At 35.9% G+C, this 19,913-nt stretch overlaps 1 protein-coding gene across 1 annotated transcript in view; it reads left to right on the forward strand.

The window, feature by feature from the left end:
* The window catches only part of KMT5B (lysine methyltransferase 5B), a 43,949-nt gene extending 25,385 nt beyond the window's left edge, over positions 1–18,564 (forward strand). The window contains exons 3-10 of the mRNA XM_015825212.1: positions 1,113–1,260; positions 5,944–6,109; positions 7,657–7,766; positions 8,294–8,460; positions 8,746–8,765; positions 8,875–9,011; positions 12,036–12,232; positions 15,929–18,564. Coding sequence (XP_015680698.1) covers positions 1,113–1,260; positions 5,944–6,109; positions 7,657–7,766; positions 8,294–8,460; positions 8,746–8,765; positions 8,875–9,011; positions 12,036–12,232; positions 15,929–17,406 — 2,423 coding nt within the window. The 3' untranslated portion in view covers positions 17,407–18,564. The remainder of the gene's footprint in view (positions 1–1,112; positions 1,261–5,943; positions 6,110–7,656; positions 7,767–8,293; positions 8,461–8,745; positions 8,766–8,874; positions 9,012–12,035; positions 12,233–15,928) is intronic.
* Positions 18,565–19,913: the final 1,349 nt, after the last annotated feature.

Here is a 19,913-nt window from a genome sequence, read left to right on the forward strand (position 1 = left end):
GGGAAACACGTTTACATGCTTTACTACTAAATATTTTGAATGGTCATAAAGATTCATATGTCTTGTATGGCTTCATTTTTAGAGCGACTCCAAGTAAAACATTCTTGCTGTCACCTCATACTTCATATGTCATTATACAACTAGGCCAAGATCAAAACTGCACTACTGAAGTCGGAACTAATTTAATAATCCAGTAAAGGAACATAACTTTCAGTTTACAACAATCACTTCTCCTTTCCTTTTGTAACTGGAGAACCTCTGAGTAGGATAGAAGACTTCAATTTGCTTTAGCTTTTTGGACATACAATATGGTTTTATCCTGAAAAAAAGCATGCAATGAAAAGAATTTGTTTTGCTCTAAATGTCAATATGTTAAAACTAAATAACAAATTATTCATTGGCAGCTTGTGCTTGCACATTTTTCTTTTATATAACATAATTTATATGAAATCACAACTCCTTTATTATATGATTTACTGAACGGACCAACTGGAAATCAATCACTTCGTACCATTACACCTAATTTTAAGGAACATCTGCAGGCTGCACTAAAAACGCTGTTTGTCTAGATGTGATAAAATTTTAAAATCAGAGTGGCTATTTTTATTTAATGTTTGAGGGATAAAATGAAAGATGTGAACTGATATCAGAGTAGAAAGGATTTACAAAAGTAAAAATATATTAAGTTCAGACCACTGCCAGATAAAATTTTATAAGCTAAATTACTTTTTTCTAATGAAAATAATTCATCTGAGATGCCGTACAACCTGCATCGTAAAGCACTCCCATTAATTCATACAAAAGATGACTATTATCATCTTTTGGCTCTTTATGATGTATTTATTGTTCATTCCCTGAGCATTTCCTACGGGGCCTCACTTGAAAGTCTCTGTTCAGTCATGTGGTGCTTCTGTCGTCACAAATATTCTGGTGAAAATGAATCTTCTGCATAAACAAAGCATTGTGCCCACCACTGGACAAACACATACATGGAATAAGCTTCTGCATTGTTCTCAAGATTCCTGCTTTTTTTTCTTGTTCCGTATACAAGGAGAAAGATCGATACAATTCAGTGTTCAGTATCAGCTAATCATGTGTTTCGATTTATGCAGGTAGTGGTGGTTCGGGATTTGAAGGCCAAAGTCGCTACGTGCCTTCTTCTGGAATGTCTGCCAAGGAGCTATGTGAGAATGATGACCTAGCAACTAGTTTGGTTCTTGATCCATATTTAGGCTTTCAAACACATAAAATGAACACTAGGTAACTGTTTTATTATTTAGCAAACATAAAACCTTATTTGTTTTAGTTAAAATCTATGTGGATCTGACAAATTTAACATGTAAAAAAACAACAACCAGAGCATTGGGAATTAGATATTTAATTAAAGAAAATTTGGCTGCTTTAATTCAGAAATTTTTTTGTCTTCATTAACATATTCTTCATAAGTCCTCAGACTGTATTTATGAAAGGCAACCTGCGTCAGTGATTTCAAGATACTAGATTTGTTTCCCTCTTCCTATTTTCTGGACCTCTCCTGACAACCCATCTTTATTGGGTTTTCCTGAAGTTGTTTGCTTTGTTTTTTAAGGTTTTTTTTTATAACTCCATTTTATGTATGGATGATGTTACAATGTGCAAAGAATTGAGATTGGATAGCACATAGACTAGTACATAATAGCTAATTAATAAATTACAATAACATGAAAGTATTTTAATGAGCATTGTCTAATGACTGCTTCATTTTATTATATGTAGGCAAATTATTTAAAGCCAGTAATAGAAGATGATTGATTTACCAGTTGTATTTTTGAAAGAATCCTGTTTTATTAGAAATTACATTCCTTAAGATTTCTTCTATTCCTAGTATTACTATTGTTCCTTAGACATAATAGAGCTTTTAATTATATGGCACACTCTGTGTGTGCTTGTGTGTGTTAGGTAATTGAAATATAACATAATTTTTTGAGCAAAACTTATTCGTACTTAAACAGCCTGGAAAAAATGTTGATTCTGTGGATGTATTTATTATTTATTTTAATACCAAGAAAAGGATTAGAATGTGTTGCTTTATAGCCATCCTTAAATTTGAAGATTTTATAAGTAGGATTGACCTTAAAAATAATGTTAAATTAAAACATCTCTATCTAAATTATTAGGATGGATTATATTTTCCTTTTTGCTTTGATTGTCAAAAAAGGAAAAAGAACAAAAAAGGTAAAAAGATACAAGAAACATATTTTACATGCAAGAACTATAACTGAGCCTCATTTTTAAACAGGTTATTAAACCTAGACTATATGAGACAGTATTCATCAATTCTGTTACATCAATAAAGAGCCATCTCACAAATAAAAGTAAACATGTATTTGTAACCCCAAATTGTAAATCTGAGTAACTCTGTCTTTCCAACATCGAACAATGTTTTTCTTTGCTATCCTCAATGCTTGCTAAATCCACAATTCTTTATAAAGCAGTACTCTGCAGGTTTGCTATATAACTTAATATATTTAATATACTGAGGTGTGTGAGGAAGGCAATATGGGATTCAGGATTACTCAGGTTGTTTATTAGACCATCTCAGTTTGAACTGATACAAAGCTCTAATGCATACTTTTTTGGTACAGCTGGTTTCTCAGTTCACAACCATTCATTTAGCCAAAGTTCAAGGATGTCAAAGTTCAAATTACACCAGCACTGAGAAAACTAATTTACATCTGGTCCTCACACTTTTGATTGTTGCAGCATCCTCAAAATCACATTAACAAATTTGGGTGCTTGTCAGCCAGCATATATTTACAAAGGTTGCAGTGTATGTGACCTTCCAAGCTGGCTTCTGACAAGCAAAGTTAATGGGATAAGCCAAATTCACTTAACGGCGATTAATTTAAAATTGTGTAATTCACTTAACAGATATAGGAAAAGTCATAAAATCGGGTACAACTCATTTAATAACTACCTTGTTTAGCAATGAAAATTCTTGTCCCATTTGTCATAAGTCAAGCACCATCCATGTCTTATTAAAATGACATTTTGTTATTCTTATATTTTGATTACCAACAAATTTTAGGCCATCTGAAGCTGAAAATTAAAAAAGATTGTCACAACAGATACGTTTTAAGTGTCATGATTTTTAATGTTATAGATTATTTCGCCTGAAGTAATTAACAGATCTGCTTTTTCCATGCCATGATTTGTTCTCTAATCAATTGAAATGGATCTAAATCCTATTCTCCATCCAGGATAGTCCAGGATTGTTCAGTCAACACACTCTCAACCACTTGTGCCAAGAGTGCAAATTTGACAACTTTAGTTATCAGAACAAGCATATCTAATGGATACTTCATTGAAGAGCATACAAAGCACTGCTTTCTTCAAGTTAGGTATCAGCTCCCTTCCATGGAAGAGTAATGGTTATGGTGATATTGATAATTGACTAGATCCCCTTCAATTGATCCAGCCAGTATCAACCAAGAGGAAAACTATGTCAAAAGAGCATGCGGGGTCTGAATTTGTCTTAATACTGCTGTCTCAAGGAACACAAAGTGAAGCTGATTGAGCAATACAGGACAAGCAAATTGCTAGCCTCCCCCATTTGGCTTTTTCTGTATTTCCCATTTGGAATTCTTGCTTTAGCACAGACGTAACGTTTCTAAAATAACAAACAGGCACTTAGCCCAACTTTCTGGCCTAAATTGCAGGTAGTGATCAATTAACTATGGCAATTGGGATTGGAATTTCCATCATTAAGCAACATGGTTGCAAAGTCCAATATCACATGGCTGCTTAGCAACAGCAATTCTGGCGCTTCTGGTTATCACCAGAAGGTCACTTGATCATCATTTGCTTTCCCATTGACTTCATTTGATGGAACCTGGCAAATTACATGGAATGCCGTAGCCTAATTGGGAGCTGGGCCCAAACTTCCAGATCACAGTTATAACAATGGGAACGTTGTGACAGCTGAAACTTCAAGGACCAGTCATAAATAGCACTTGTTCAACACCACCATGAATTCAAACAGTCACTGAATGAGCGGCCATTAAGCAAGTACCACTTGTATGACCATTTATTCACCATCTCCTTCTACAGATAATTGAACAGCAAAGCAAAATATACCATAGCCCTGTATTGCTAAGTAATATCTGTACAATAGCTTCAAATAAGTGTTTAATATTTATTGTTTTAATTGTTTATAATATTGTTTTATCATGTTGTAAGCCACCCAGAGTCATGAGATAGCAAAATGGGTAACATACACATTTAATAAATAAATAAATGAGCCAAGCCATATTTACAGAGGTCAATGCATGAATTTGCAAAAAAAAAAAAAAAAGATAATTAGCCTACCACACCATCTCAAGAAAAATACAGGTTTCCTAATTAAAATTATACCAAAATATTCTCTGTGTTGTTCATTAAATTGTGTAATAATATTATTTCAGCATTCAGAATCTAGAACAAATGATACTGTTTGCTAAGGAGATCAAATAGCACAAAATTATATTGTTTTATCTCAATACTACAGATAGTCCTTGACTTATAATCATTTATTTTGAAGTTATAGTGGCACTGAAAAAGTGACTTACAATCAGTCCTCATCATACTTAACTGTTGCAACATTCCTATGGTAACATGGACAAAATTTGGGTGCTTGGCAACATCATATATTTACAATGGTTGCAGTATGTTTGGGACATGTAATCACAATTTGTGACCTTCCCAGCCAGCTTCAAAAAGCACAGCCAATGAGGAAAGCCGCATTCACTTAAACAGCCACACAATTCACTTAACAACTGCAGTGATTCACTTAACCGTGGCAAAAAAACTTTGTAAAACTGGGTGTGATTTATTTAACAATCGTTTTGCTTAGCAGTGGAAATTCTGGTCATAATTGTGATAGTAAATCGAGAATTAATTCTATATCAGATTTTCTCTGAAAGCTTGTATCCCACCTATTCCTATGAAAAAAGCTCATGAAGCAAAGAAAATAAGTAAAATTAATAAACACTTTATAAGAACATTAAACAGAACTAAAAATATCCAAGTTCAATTAAAGTTTTGACTAAATTCCTTAGACATTTTTTAACACACCACCTAACTGTACAGTATCAGTTCAGCACATCTTGCTGCAGCATCGCATAAGGTGAGTGCAACAAAGAAGATTGAGTCTTAGGATTAGCTGCATTAATGAAGTCAGGAGATAAATAATTCTCACATAACTGGAGCGTGTAAATAGGAACATATGGGGAAAAAATGATGCTCAAAGTATCAAAAGAGGAATCTATTGTGATGAGGAAAATCTTTATCGCTTAGTGCATGTAATGGTCTGCAGGAACGATCTTGGGTGATAGGAAGCCTCAGCCTACCAACCATCATGCCAAAGGTACCTCCTCCCATAGAAGGCAAATGAGCATCTCAGAAGAAACTAGTTTTGTGAAAAATAAAAGTAAAGGAGAAAAGTGCTTTCAGACCTGTAAGATACTGTTACATTAAAGGCAGTGTTAGTAATTCATGGTTTGTGCTTCTTGTATGGACTACCTTGAAGGTTAAGACTATACATCTGTAAAACAAACTTTGTGTGTATGTGTGTGTGTGTACATAAATATGTGTGTGTGTGTTTTAAAAGCTTTATTTGATTGGTATCTCTCATGTAAAAGAAATTTCATATATTTCATCATTGAGATAACAAATACTGTTCTGTATTTCAGACGTTACTTCCCTCCCATGCTTTTACGGGACTATTGATATTTCCCTGTTATTATTAAAATGTTTCTCCTTATCCAGTAACTATAATTATTCCTCTTTTGATCATTTGTGTAAAATCTGTTGAAACAATATTCATGTCTACTTCTGTAATTTAATGTATCTGAATATATAAAATGGGTAAATAAAATGCAGCTTGATTGAAGTTCTATCTTGGTTTTTTTCCCTTTTTTGCCTGAGGTTTCGACCAATAAAAGGAAGACAAGAGGAACTGAAGGAGGTGATTGAGCGTTTTAAAAAAGATGAGCACTTGGAAAAAGCCTTCAAGTCCTTGACGTCAGGTGACTGGGCCCGGCACTATTTTCTTAACAAGAACAAAATGCAGGAAAGGTTGTTCAAAGAACACGTAGGTGTATTTATACTTAATCCAAGTTCAGTTTGTTACAAGTACAGTATATAGGATATTGTGGATGTTAAACTGGTAGAAAAAAATGTTTCTATCTTTACCAAATGCCCAGAGTTGCTCAGAGTTGGACGATGTACAATTTTGATAATTTAATAAATAAATACTATATAAGATTTTTAAAAATTAGCTATATGAAAATTAACAGTGGAAAAAGGGAAAGGACTGAGATATTAGAAAGCTTCAAAGAAAAGGAAAAAACAGGATGTTATCAGAGGCAGCTAGAATCAAACGAAGGAAATTGTTTGCTCTTTATAGTGAAATGCTATGCCAGTGATGGCGAACCTTTTAGAGACCGAGTGCCCAAACTGCAACCCAAAACCCACTTATGCATCATCAGGTGCCGGGTGGGTGTGGCTCATTGGGTGGGCGTGGCTGCGGTGATAACAGCAGTCTGGGTGGGACTAAAAAGTTCAATCAATCCCAACTTTGCAAGATCTTTTTTTCCCCGCGAGAAGTTGAAATTGACTGATTGATTGAACCTTTTTTTTGTTTTGTACACGGCAGCGAAAAGGTTTTATAAAATCCAGCTGAAGGCCTAGGACTGGGTCGACAGCGTGCGTGCCCACAGAGAGGGCTCTGAGTGCCGCCTTTGGCACCCGTGCCATAGGTTTGCCACCACTGTGCTATGCCCTGTAAAAAGTTGTGCAGATATACTTGATTACTTAAGCATGATAAATAAATAACTGAAATTATGTCCCCATGAACGTTTATTGAAATGACTTTAAACTGATACATTAAAATACAGCTTTCCCTTAGTGAGTGGTATATAGGAAGTGAATATAAGTTTGAAGACTGAATTTAAGGAATAAGCAAGAAACTCTTACTCAGGAATATTTGCTTAATGGTTTTATCAGGAGATGCAAAATTTAAATATTAAATAGCTAAAACAATTAGTAGCATCCTATTTTTATTGTTTTTTTAAAAGATAAAATTTACATCTCATCTTTGCAGAAATTACACATTGAGGAAATTAGGGCTTCATACATTGAAAGTCTGTCCTTTGGAAAAAGGTGTGTTATTTTAAAAGAAATTCTTAGTTCAGTACACTAAAGCCTGGAATATTCCTGAATACTTTGGTAGTGCTGTGTCTGAGAGAATTGTCAGGCATTTGAGAATTAAAGAATAATACATTAAAAAAACTAACTTTTTTTCCTGGTTGGACAAAGCTGGAATTCCTGGTGATATGATTTAATACACAGTATGATAATTCATGTGATATTGGCTGGAAGTGTGTGTAAAGATATCATTATTTTTCCCCTCACTCTTTTCACATAAAAGTGATTATTTGAAAGCTCTAGTTTTATACTGTATGTTGTATAAAATACATGCTAATCTATATTTACTGTGAAGTTCTGTGAAGCATATCAGTGAGGTGTTAATATTCTGAGGTTTTAGCAAGTATAGCATCCGTTCAATGCAATTTGGCGGCATAGAGTGTAGTGAAGTTCTTAGCAGTTTTTTTAAAAATATTTTTTTTCCTGCTGCAGGTATTTATTTATTTACGAATGTTTGCAACTGACAGTGGATTTGAAATATTGCCATGCAATCGCTATTCATCAGAGCAAAATGGAGCCAAAATAGTTGCAACAAAAGAGTGGTAAGTATTGCAAACAAAGTTGATGCTAAGCCAGTTTTTTAAAGTGATAACATTGTCTGAGAGAAATAGGCAGCTTAAAATGTGATAAATAAAATAAAAGCAACATTTTTGGTGACAGGGATGCCTTTCTAAAAGGCTCCTGAGCTTTTATCTGTTTTTCATTATTCTTGCTTTTCCCAGTCTGCTGCTGCTTCAGCATTATTTTCTTTCAGGTGAAAGGAAGGATTTCCTCCTAGACTGATTGTCAGAACTTCATCCACTTTTGAAGTCAGGCAGTGCCAAAATTGAATTGAACAAACAAACAAAATCTATGTAGAACCACTTGTAACCTCTGCAACCTGAATTACTATTGAATTTAGCCAATTCAAGAAGTAATTACTACTAGAAATTGGACTTTTTTAAACCTTTCATTAAGAAAGCCAACATTCTACCAAAAAAAAGTCTGGTTGGCGGACTGGGATTCCAAAGGGGCATTTTGTATTATGGAAATAAAACAATACAAAATAATATATTTCTTTGTTTCCTAGGAAACGAAATGACAAGATAGAGCTATTAGTAGGTTGTATTGCTGAACTCTCTGAACTAGAAGAGAATATGCTGCTCAGACATGGAGAAAATGACTTCAGCGTCATGTATTCAACACGGAAAAACTGTGCTCAACTGTGGCTCGGTCCAGCTGCTTTCATTAATCATGGTAAGAATGCATTTTTTTAAAAAAAATATGTTGAATTTGCAAGTCCCTTTTAATGTATTTTTTATTTATAGCCTAATTTAATTAGAATGATCTAAAAATAATACTATTTGAAATGGAGTTAGAATTATTTATTAAATGTTTCGAATTTTGCTGTTGTGCCTGTTTCAGTTAAAGTTTGCAATAGATTATAAAACCTGTATGAAACCTTATTTTAGGTATCTGTAATTATTCATGTTTCAGGTCTTATCAACAGTTAATTGATTTTATCTTTTGGACCTTTTTCAGATTGCAGACCCAACTGTAAGGTAGGTGTGCAATGTTTTACATAATCAGAATTTTAAAATGAAATTACATTTTTTTTTTAAAAAACCTTTTTAAAAATGAAAATAAATTTTAATCATTCATCCTCTACAGTTTGTTTCAACTGGCCGGGATACAGCATGCGTGAAAGCTTTGCGAGATATTGAACCTGGGGAGGAAATTTCTTGCTATTATGGAGATGGCTTTTTTGGAGAAAATAATGAATATTGTGAATGCTACACATGTGAAAGGTAAAATGGAATGTATAGTTTGTAATCTTAAGGCAACATTGTAGTATTCCCTCCTCCAGTTATTAGTATTGCTTGATATTATTATTAATATTACTTATTGAATACCCAATTCTATTAAAGCCTGGAAACTTACATCAAAGTTCAATAAAAATGTAAGAAAACCCATTAAAATGTGAAAGAATAGGTCTAACCAGTGGTGGGATTCAGCCAGTTTGCACCACTTCAGCAGAACCAGTAGCTATTTTTTTGTTGCCCAGGCCCAGAACGGACTTCCGGAAGCGGCATCCTCAAGAGAACCGGTTGTTCACATATTTGAATCCCACCACTGAGTCTAACTATAATGGTCATACAGAATCATACAAGAAGCAACGGATGGAAACTAACCAAAGAGAGAAGCAACCTAGAACTAAGGAGAGATTTCCTGACAGTTAGAACAATTAATCAATGGAACAACCTACCTCCAGAAGCTATGAATGTTCCAACACTGGAAGTTTTAAAGAAGAGACTGGACAGCCATTTGTTTGAAATGGTATAGGATTTCCTGCCTGAGCAGGGGGTTGGGCTAGATGACCTCTAAGGTCCCTTCCAACATCACCATCATTATTGTTGTTATTATTATTAATGATATCAGTCCAAACCAAAGGCAAATTGGAATAAAATTAATCTTGAGTCTCATGTCTTAATTGGTGGATGACTTCTCCTAGCCCTTCCTTATAAATTTTAAACCTCATAAGCCTTGGAATGATTAAGAGCTCAAGTGTTCCCTCATTGACTACCATTGGAACTGCTTGCTTAGGTAGGATTCTGCAATGGTTATAAATGCAAGGACCAATTGTAAAATTACTTTTCCAGCACCATTTTAACTTCAGATGGTCACTAAGCAGAATGGTCATTAAGTGAAGACTATCCGTAATGTATAATATGCTGAGAAAAACAAAGCTTTAACAGCACCATTGAGCAAGAGATTGCTTAATTCACATCAAAAGTTTTTAGGCAATCTAGGAAAGTCTCAAGAAACACAATAGGTTTTTAACTCATTAGGATGGTTACTTGATAAGATACTTACAATCTGTCTCACATATAATTTGCATCTACATAACCAATTTGTCTTACCCTAAGCCAGTGTTTCTCAACCTTGTCAATGTTAAGGCATGTGGACTTCAACTCCCAGAATTCCACAGCCAGCAATGCTGGCTGTGGAATTCTGGGAGTTGAAGTCCACATGCCTTAACATTGTTAAGATTGAGAAACACTGCCCTAAGCCTTCCCTCGTCCTCACCTTATCACAGCTTAAATGCAATATCAACTAACTATATGCAATATCAACTAACTAACTATTTGATGGTGAGCTACTCGTGCCTTTTAGTAAAATTAGTTACATGAAAAAAGTACTAGACCAGTGATGGCGAACCTTTTAGAGACCGAGTGCCCAAACTGCAACCCAAAACCCACTTATTTATCACCGGATGCCAGGTGGGTGTGGCCCACTAGGTGGGTGTGGCTGTGGTCATGGCAGACTGCGTGGGTGTGGCCAAGGTGGGTGTGGTCACCTCGATGTTGCTCAGGAGGGATGCCTGTGGGGGCTGGGCAGGGTTGGGAGAGATCCGGGGGGTCTCTGGCAGGTGGGGTAGTGGGCAGGAGGCTCGTCCTGCAGGGTGAGGCGAGGCAAGGCGAGATAGGGTGCGGGTGCCATTGTTGCAGGGCAAGGCAAGGCAGGGGCCGGGGCGGCTGCTGCCTGGCCCCCCACACAGAGGCCAGCAAGCTCATGGGGGCCGACTGTCCAGCAGCAGCCACAGCCTGCCGGCCCTTGACCGGTGCACTCTGGGGCTCCGCAACCTGCCGCCAGCAGTTCAGAGAAGCCGCCTCTGAGCTGGACGGATAGCCAACAGCTGAGGAGGCAATGCAGTGGGTCGTGCCCGGGAAAAGGAGAGCATGCAAGGCCAGGAGGGATGGGACAGAGGGGAGGGAAACCAGCCGTGCTGCGATGCATCCGGCCATGTGGGACCTCGGTGAGTTAGCGGGCACCTGGTTGAAGAGGGACTGTTGCCATCTCCGGGGCATGGCGCACATGCCCATAGAGAGGGCTCTGAGTGCCGCCTCTGGCACGCGTGCCATAGGTTCGCCACCACTGTACTAGACTCTTGATTTTTTTTATATCCAAAGGGTGCATGTTTTGGTGCAGGTATGGACCGTTGAAAGCCAGCTGGTTACATGCATGTAACACTTTGTACACAGAATATTTTACATATCTTTACTTTTTTTGCTTGAGCATACTTAAAAATGGAAAGTGTTAATGCTTTAATTTTTTTTCATTTTGTTCAACTATGCACTTAGTTATTTCTGGCATGCAGATAGGATATTTTAAGATTAGATAGTTTACCAAAGTGTAACTAGCCCAAATTATTCTTTTTCTGTGTGAATAAATATTGTTTGACATCTAAAGAAATACATGACCATTTAAATATACTTTTAATTTCAAACTTCATATTAATTTAATTTAACACTTTCATTTCTGTCTTAAGCTTAAAGGTGCCGGGCAGTTATCTAAATTATTTGATTCATAGTTATTCAGCTTCACCAAAATTACTTTATCCTGTACCTTTTTACTATGTATTCAGTAAAAGGCATCTTCAGATTATATCCTCTGTACCCTGAAGAAATAATATAAAAATATATTCTACAGAACACATGTTGATTCTTCTAATTAATATTGTACTGTCATCATATTTAAGAAAAACTGTAGGTTCTAATTTAATGTTATTAATGAAATATAGTTCATTAAATTGAAAAAGCATACTTCACTTGATATATGGATTTCTAAGAAAGAGAAATATTAGAGTATCTTTTTAAATTTTTTTAATGAACTTCCCTTAAATTATAATAGCAGAATTTTAACTATATGAAAGATTATTTTCTTTAAAATATCAATACAGACCCAGAATTCATATTATTTAATTAGCTTTAATTTTATTAATGTTTTGTGTAGTATAATTAATATGTGTTACTCTTCTTCTTTTTTTCTAGACGTGGAACTGGTGCTTTTAAATCAAGAGTGGGACTGCCTGCACCTACTCCTGTGATCAATAGCAAATATGGACTCAGAGAAACAGATAAACGTTTAAACAGGCTTAAGAAATTGGGTGATAGCAGTAAAAATTCTGACAGTCAATCTGTCAGCTCTAACACTGATGCAGATACCACTCAGGAAAAAGCTAATGCAAGTAAGCAAGTGGCAAGAATATTTTGAAATGTATTTTATGTAAGCATTCTGAACATAACTAGCTTAAAAGACGTTTCCCTTTTTTCATTCAAGATTGAGGGGAAAATAAACATTGTAAGCTTTATGATGGCAAAGGATATTTGGAATAGTGAATTCTGGGATTAATCAGTAGCTTAGAATCTAATGGAATAACTAGTGGTTGTACTTTTTCATTTTTTGTATATTTAATATCCTTTATTTGTAAAGAACGCAAAAAACAAAAATCACAAAAGTGAACAGGAGAAAAGAGGAAAGAACAAAAACATTTATTATTTGTGCTATTTACCTCTGTATTAATCCGGTATTTAGTGTTTTGGATATTAAAAATAGTAAAAGTAACAATAATAAATATTGCATTATTAAAATATACAATCATAAATTACAGATTCTGTTAATACAATGGCTGATCTATGTTTCAATGGCTCCATAATTCTTGAAGGTGTTCTGGAAAAATCAGATTTTTATCATTTTCAGAAAGCCATAAAGAGTAAAAGCAATTCTTTCCTCAGGGGAAATTGTTCCATAGGAAGTGAGCTTCTTCAGAGAATACTTCACTTGGTATATAGAAACACTTAGCAAGTGTTCCCTGGCTGTCTGGGTTGGACAGAAATGGAAATACCATCTCTTAGATACTTAGGTCCTGAAACAAGGTGACCAACACATTAAATTGCACTTGGAAACAGATGGTGACCAGGGCAGCACCTGCAGAAAAGGTATAATGTGGAAGATCACGGCTTCCTAGGAAACACTGAATTCTGAACCAACTAAAGTTTACAGGTGATCAGGGGCAGCCCATTCCCAGCAAATTATAATAACTTAACAATATAATAAGAAATGAGTAAGAGTCTTTGAGGTTGTGAGCACAATTCCCATCAAAATCAGGTTTGCTTCAATCTTGGAATCACATATTTAAATTGGCAGCTATCCATCTTGTTTGCATTGAATCTCAGCCTCTTTTTCCCTCACTTTGTCAAACATCAGAACTTCACTGCATCTCCCTTAGTGCCCAAAACAGAGCTGTACCACTGAGTATCATGAGCAGGGCTTTTTTTCCTCATAGAACGCCCAGAACGGAGTTCCGGCACCTTTTTGGGAAGGAACCTTGTAGGGTAGGCAAGGCGGGTTGTATGACATGTGTGAGTTCTGGCACCTTTTTTTTTTTTTTTTACAAAAAAAGCACTGATCATGAGCATATTGAGTGTACTTCACTCTGAATTGACTAATAATATCTAGAAGTTTCATGTAAACATTATATAGAAGGACTGAGCCCTGGGACATTCCATAATGGAGTGTATGTAGACCATCATTTATCCTCTTACTACCACTGATTAGGCTGCTCTTTCAGAAAGGAGTTGAAGCACTTTAAAACTCAGAAAGAGAGGCTGGAAATGGATGTTAGTTATTTAGCTCCATTCTATTGAATCCAGGTTGAACTTCTTAAGGAATGAGCAGACCAGCATCCCTTCCAAGGCTGTAGGATTCTCCCCTTTCATCAAGAAAGTGTTTACTGCTTGAAGCAAATATTCAGAAGTTGCAGCAAATATTCAGAAGTTGCTATATAAATAAAGAGGACAAGCATTAATTAAGAAGCATCTCGCAAAAAGAATTCAGGATGACTCCTCTCCAATTCACTATGTATAAGAGGGTGGAGAGGAGAAGCAAAGGCAATATTCTATTACTATAGCCTATCTCAGTGTAGTATATTTCTAGTCTTCCTATCGAGTGTGTTTCCTGATTTATCTTAAAAGACTGACATGCAGATAACATTACCAAGAGAATTCTATCCACATCTTCAAGATGCACAGATGTAAAAACCTTTCAGTATAATATCATAGGACAGTGATGGTGAACCTTTTAGAGACCAAGTGCCCAAAAACTGGCCCCGCTCCCGCTCCACCCCTGCCCCGCCCCCACCCCACCTCCCCACAGGGCCATTCATCGCCTCCAGGGCCTGCTGCAGATCACTCAAGCAGCCCAGCAGCGCCATGGCCACGCCCTCTGCCCGCGCCCTGCAGCATCAACTGTGCATGATGGGGCATGAGGCCAGATTCTTGTCTATGCTGCCTGGCTGCTATGTTCTTGGCTGCGCTGCTCCACATGGGCCACGCTTGGGGGCGACTCTCCTCCAGGGGGGCTGCTGGTGAGGGGGTGACGGGGGGAGGCGACGCTGGGGCAATGGCACGTATGCCCACACAGAGGGCTCCGAGTGCCGCCTCTGGCACGCGTGCCATAGGTTCGCCACCACTGTCATAGGACATTACCTAAATCATCTCAGTAGCTTTCTTCTCTCGGGCTTCCAACTCAGAGTGAGCACAAGTAATTTTATCTATTAAATGCTGTGCTAGACAACCATAATTCATACTAGTTTGTTCTATAAGGTTCAGGATACCCTAAATAATGGCTGACATTCTGCAGGCTCACTAAGATAGAAGTAACTGCACTTTGCTGCCCAGATCACCATAGAACAGTTTGAACCTGTATCTAACTCCAGCCATACTCCTCATTTGCTTCCAAATAGAGAAACCTATCCAGGTTTTAAACATATTATTAAATATTCAAATTGGGTAATACTGATTGGTTTTTCTATTACATTGATAGAGTGCAAGTTTATAAACATAAAGTGAACCATTTCATTAATCCAGTGTAGTAACTCTGGAGCCATACTCTCTTTTTAACATTCGACAGTTTTTGCTGCATCCTGTTCTTGATAAACCTATGATTTCTTCATTTAGTAGTAAATTCCAATTTATTGATATATAATATACTTGATATTCAAGTACTTTTACATTTTTAAACGGCATTATCCTTGTAATATTATATTAAAAATATGAAATTAAATCAAAATGTATTGAGTCAAGCACTAAATAAGTGACTTCCCATTCATTTCTATAATAATGAGGTTAACAGCTAATATCTTAAAAATATTTTTACTACAGTTTTACTACAGTTTACTATAGTAAAACTATACAAAGAAAGATGAAAAAGAAAGGAATGAAAAAAGATTACTTTGATGCCTTCTACCCTTCTTTCTATCAAGCAATAATCAATCTTATCCCCATCCTCTTCCCCATCCCTTTTAATCCAATCTTTCAAAAAAACAAATCTCTGTCATTTTTTCCCTGATCAGACTGCTCACCTTTGCCATTTTTGCAAGTTCAGTTAATTTTATAATCTATTCTTCCACTATAGGTATTTCATTACTTTCCAATTTTGGCATACAATAATCTTGCAGCAGTTACCATACAATATTAATTTATTTTCATATTTCCTTTCTAATACCACATTCACAAAGTCCAATAGGCATAATTCTGATTTCATCGTGGTAAGATGGGAGTTCTGAAGCCACATATTTCTGGAAAATTGCCCCAGGAAAGGTTAGTTAACTGCATATATTGCTGCAGTGTTGGTATAGTCTGTACAGGGCATTCATATTCAGTGCATTATTTTAAGTGCCTGAATTACAAAAGTTTAGATTCGTGAATAAGTACAGAAGTTTTTCTTTGTTAAATTTATTATAGCTTTAAAATCGTTAATCAAACCTTTATTTTTTATGTAGGATGTAGCACTGCAATAAGCAAAAACATTATTTCTGCACATTTTTATATCAATTTGAAGGCAGAATGAACTTTTTTAACATTTATTTTGTTTAATCCCACAGCTACCCGGAAATCATCAATTGGTGTAAAAAAGAACAGCAAGAATAGAACATTAACCAGGCAGTCTATTTCAAGAATTCCAACTTCATCAAATTCTACCTCATCCAGACTAACTCATTTAGATAATTCCAGGGTACCAAAGAGACTGAAAAAGCCTGCAAAGCCTTTACTTTCAAAGATAAAGTTGCGAAATCAGTACAAAAGGCCAGAACAAAAAAATGCATCTAGGAAACTCGAAATGGGGAATTTGGTTCTTAAAGAACCCAAAATAGTTCTATATAAAAATTTGCCCATTAAGAAGGAAAAAGAAACAGAGGGACCAGTGAAAGTTGCAATGTCTAGTGGCTGCTTAACAAGGCATGCAGCGCGAGAATATAAATTAAATTCAGTGAAAGGTGCTCATGAACCTGGGGAAATATCACCCTGTACATACATAACACGGAGGTCAATGAGAACACGAACGAATCTGAAAGAGACCTCCGACTTAAAGCTTGAACCAAATATGCTAAATAGCTATAAAAACAGTTTGACAGGCATGCAAGCCAATAGCTTGGAACCGCAGTCTCATGTGATTTTGGAGAGCGAGCAATCTCTTATAGCAACACAGAAGGCGGAGGGGAGGTGTCAGAAGAGTGAAAGAATTGTGGCCAAAAAGAAATCTCGACAAGGGAGACTGGTGAAGCCATCGGCAAAAATGGAGGAAACGGATTGTGCACATACGCTGACTGGCAAAGATAAATTGCCAGATTTGATTAGTTCACATTCTGACCTAGGAGAGATAAACAGTGTGATGGATTCTGCCATCGGGTATAAAGACTGTATTCCTGCATCTGGTGGCTGTTCCATTGTAACTTCTGACACTTTCAAAGTCAAAGAGCGCTTTAGAACTGCAAAAAGTAAAAAGAAAAGGCGAATCACAAGGTATGATGCACAACTCATTCTTGAAAACAGCTCTGGGATTCCCAAACTTACTCTGCGAAGGCGGCATGATAGCAACAGTAAGACTAATGACCAAGAAAATGATGGAATGAATTCTTCAAAAATAAGCATCAAATTAAGTAAAGACCACGAGAAAGATAATAATTTATATGTAGCAAAGCTTAATAATGGGTTTAACTCAGGATCAAGTAGTAGTTCAACAAAATTAAAAATACAGCTAAAACGAGAAGAAGAAAATAGGGGAACTTACTCGGATGACCTTCATGAGAACGGAGTGTGTTGCAGTGATCCTCTTTCACTACTAGAGTCACGGATGGAAGTGGACGATTATAGTCAATATGAAGAAGAAACTATTGATGATTCTTCATCTGCAGAAGAGGAGGAGGAAGAGGAGGAGGACGAATATGAGGATGATTTTGAGGATGATTTTATTCCTCTGCCTCCAGCTAAGCGTTTAAGGCTTATAGTTGGAAAGGACTCAATAGACATTGACATTTCTTCCAGGAGAAGAGAAGATCAGTCTTTAAGGCTCAATGCATAAGCTTACAGGTCTTAAACTGAGGATATCCATTTTTTTAAAAAAACAAAATTCCAGACAATTATTCTTCAATTGATGAACTTTCTCAAAATGTTAGTGGAAGCACTTCTTTATTGTTTGTTCACTTATATCAACATAATATTGTAGAAAGTGTACAGCATATTGACTCCTTAAGTCAAGTTGTGCAGATTTTTATTGTACTTTTTAATAGCCTTCTTATGTGCAATTCTGAGTTAGAGAAAAGTGCTCTATTGTAAAATAAAGGCTCAAGCATAATTACAAAAATGCCATCAGATTTTTCCATGAAGGATAATTAAATCACAATAATGTGGCTAAACAATTTTTAATCTGTGAGAGCATTATTTTGCTCTTACATCTGACTAAATAATCTAAAAGAAATCATAGTAGCGGCCTATTAAGGTTTCCTAGTATGTTAATATCACCAGCAATGAAATACAGCTTTTCCGTTTAATTGCTAGATGTTTTCCCCTCTGAAGTTTGTCAGTTTTAACACTGTATGCTGTCCCCAGACGTACTGTTTGTGGCCTTTGTTATAGTAGCAAACCGTTGGTTTGAAGTCAAATTGATTTCTTAAAAAAAAAAGGTGTTGACAGTTTGCTGACTTTTAGTACATTATATGTACAAGAGTAGCAGTATGCAGAATACAAGTTTGGATGGTGTATTTATTTCTTGTTATGTAAATTAAAACACCTTGTATTTAACACTTTTTCAATACTTTTAGATAAAATTGTTCTTTGCAAGAATGATTGGTGCTTATTTTTTCAAGAACTTGCTGTGAAACAATGATTACAACAGGCAACATTTATCCAATTAATTGCAGCCATTCTAATTGGATCCTCATAGTTTTCTGTTGCACTTGTAAAAAAAATGCTACGAGGAATTTAAAGAAACCTATTCACTTTAACTTATGATAGTTTTATGAAATTTAAAAGAAAAGCCTAAGTCACAGCTTTTGTTCTGTGGTAATCTATAAAATGTTTGTCTTTTGAGATCCAGTGTAAAAAGACTGAAAAAGAAAATGTACATGTTGTAAATATTTGTGTGTTGTGCAAAATTTTGTCATAAAAATTGATAACTTACCAGAAGGGTTTTTAAGTTTAGAAATACATTAATGCCAATAAATAGGAAATTATAAACATAGTTTTAAGCTCTGACCAGTGGACTTTTTTTTTGTTCTTGGGCTTGTTTAGCTCATATCCTGAAATTTTAAGTATTTGTATAGGGTTTTTTTTTAAAGAACTTTCTGTTTTTTAGAGCTAGAATGAAAAGTAACATAATCAATGCTGTAAAATTAACCATTTATTTAAACTTAACCTCATTATTTTTATTTAGGCATTATTTTTAATAAGGCATGTAATCAGGGCTATTTGTCTTTGCCATTCTATGTGTAGAATTTTGCACAGAATCATCAGGTAGGATACCAATTCCAATTTCATCTCCTTCTTTCTGAGTTTCCAAACAACTTGGTTTACTGGATACATGTTTATAAGCAATTTTTCAAATCTTATCAATTTGGGAGTGACACAAATAGCACAAATTGGACTCTCGGTCGAATAGGGGAGTTCTTGTGCAATGGAAAATTATTCCTGTTAAGCCTTCTGTAACCACATGCAATTGTTGAGTTTCTGACCATAGTTATCTTCACTTCCAGTTGTATCTTTTTTCCTCTACAGTTGTAATTTTCATTATTACCAGTTGTTTTTAGTCCTACCAATATCATTATTTGCCAGAAAAAAAGCAATTAGCATGGACAAAATAAACCCCAAAAGGATTATTAATTTTGCAAACTGTATATACATTCATATTGTTTGGGGTGGAATTTGGGTATAGTAAAAACAGTTTTTAATTTGTGAGTAAATCTTTTTGCTAACCTTAACATTTTGTAACTACACCATAATTGTGCTGCCAAGAAGAACCTACAGTAATGTGTATGCCAGTGGTATATGGTATGGTATAAGACTTACAACATTACTCCAGCACAAGCTTCCACAATGTGCTGTCTTCCCATTAAAATGAGTGTATAATCCCCAGGATGTCTAGCCATGTAATCGCCATCTGGAGGACAACTAGTTGAGTAGTGATGCCAGACACTGCACTGCTGTGGTTCAAGAATTGCACTACTGTACTTTATGCATTGCTCTGGTTGCATTAAGGATCAGCCCGTTTGCTTGGCAGCAAATGGCAGAGTGATTTTGGAGACACGATATAAATGCACATCTGGAAGAATCTGTTCAAGTTAATGTTGGCAGAACTATTGATGTAATTTATCTCTAGAGAAGTTGCATCTGAGAGCACCCTATTCTCTCCTGGTACAGGTAGTCGTTGCCCAGTGATTGTTCTGTGTCTGCTGTGCAATTACAATGCCACAACATCCCACAAGCACACAATCACCCTTTGCAATCTTCCCGGCCAGCATCCCACAAGCAAAATCAATGGGGAAGCTGGCAGGAGGTTGTAAATGGTGACCTCATGATGTCATTGTTAACGAT

Source organism: Protobothrops mucrosquamatus, unplaced genomic scaffold (genome assembly GCF_001527695.2).
Source record: "Protobothrops mucrosquamatus isolate PMUCROS unplaced genomic scaffold, P.Mucros_1.0 scaffold2546, whole genome shotgun sequence".
Lineage (NCBI taxonomy): Eukaryota > Metazoa > Chordata > Lepidosauria > Squamata > Viperidae > Protobothrops > Protobothrops mucrosquamatus.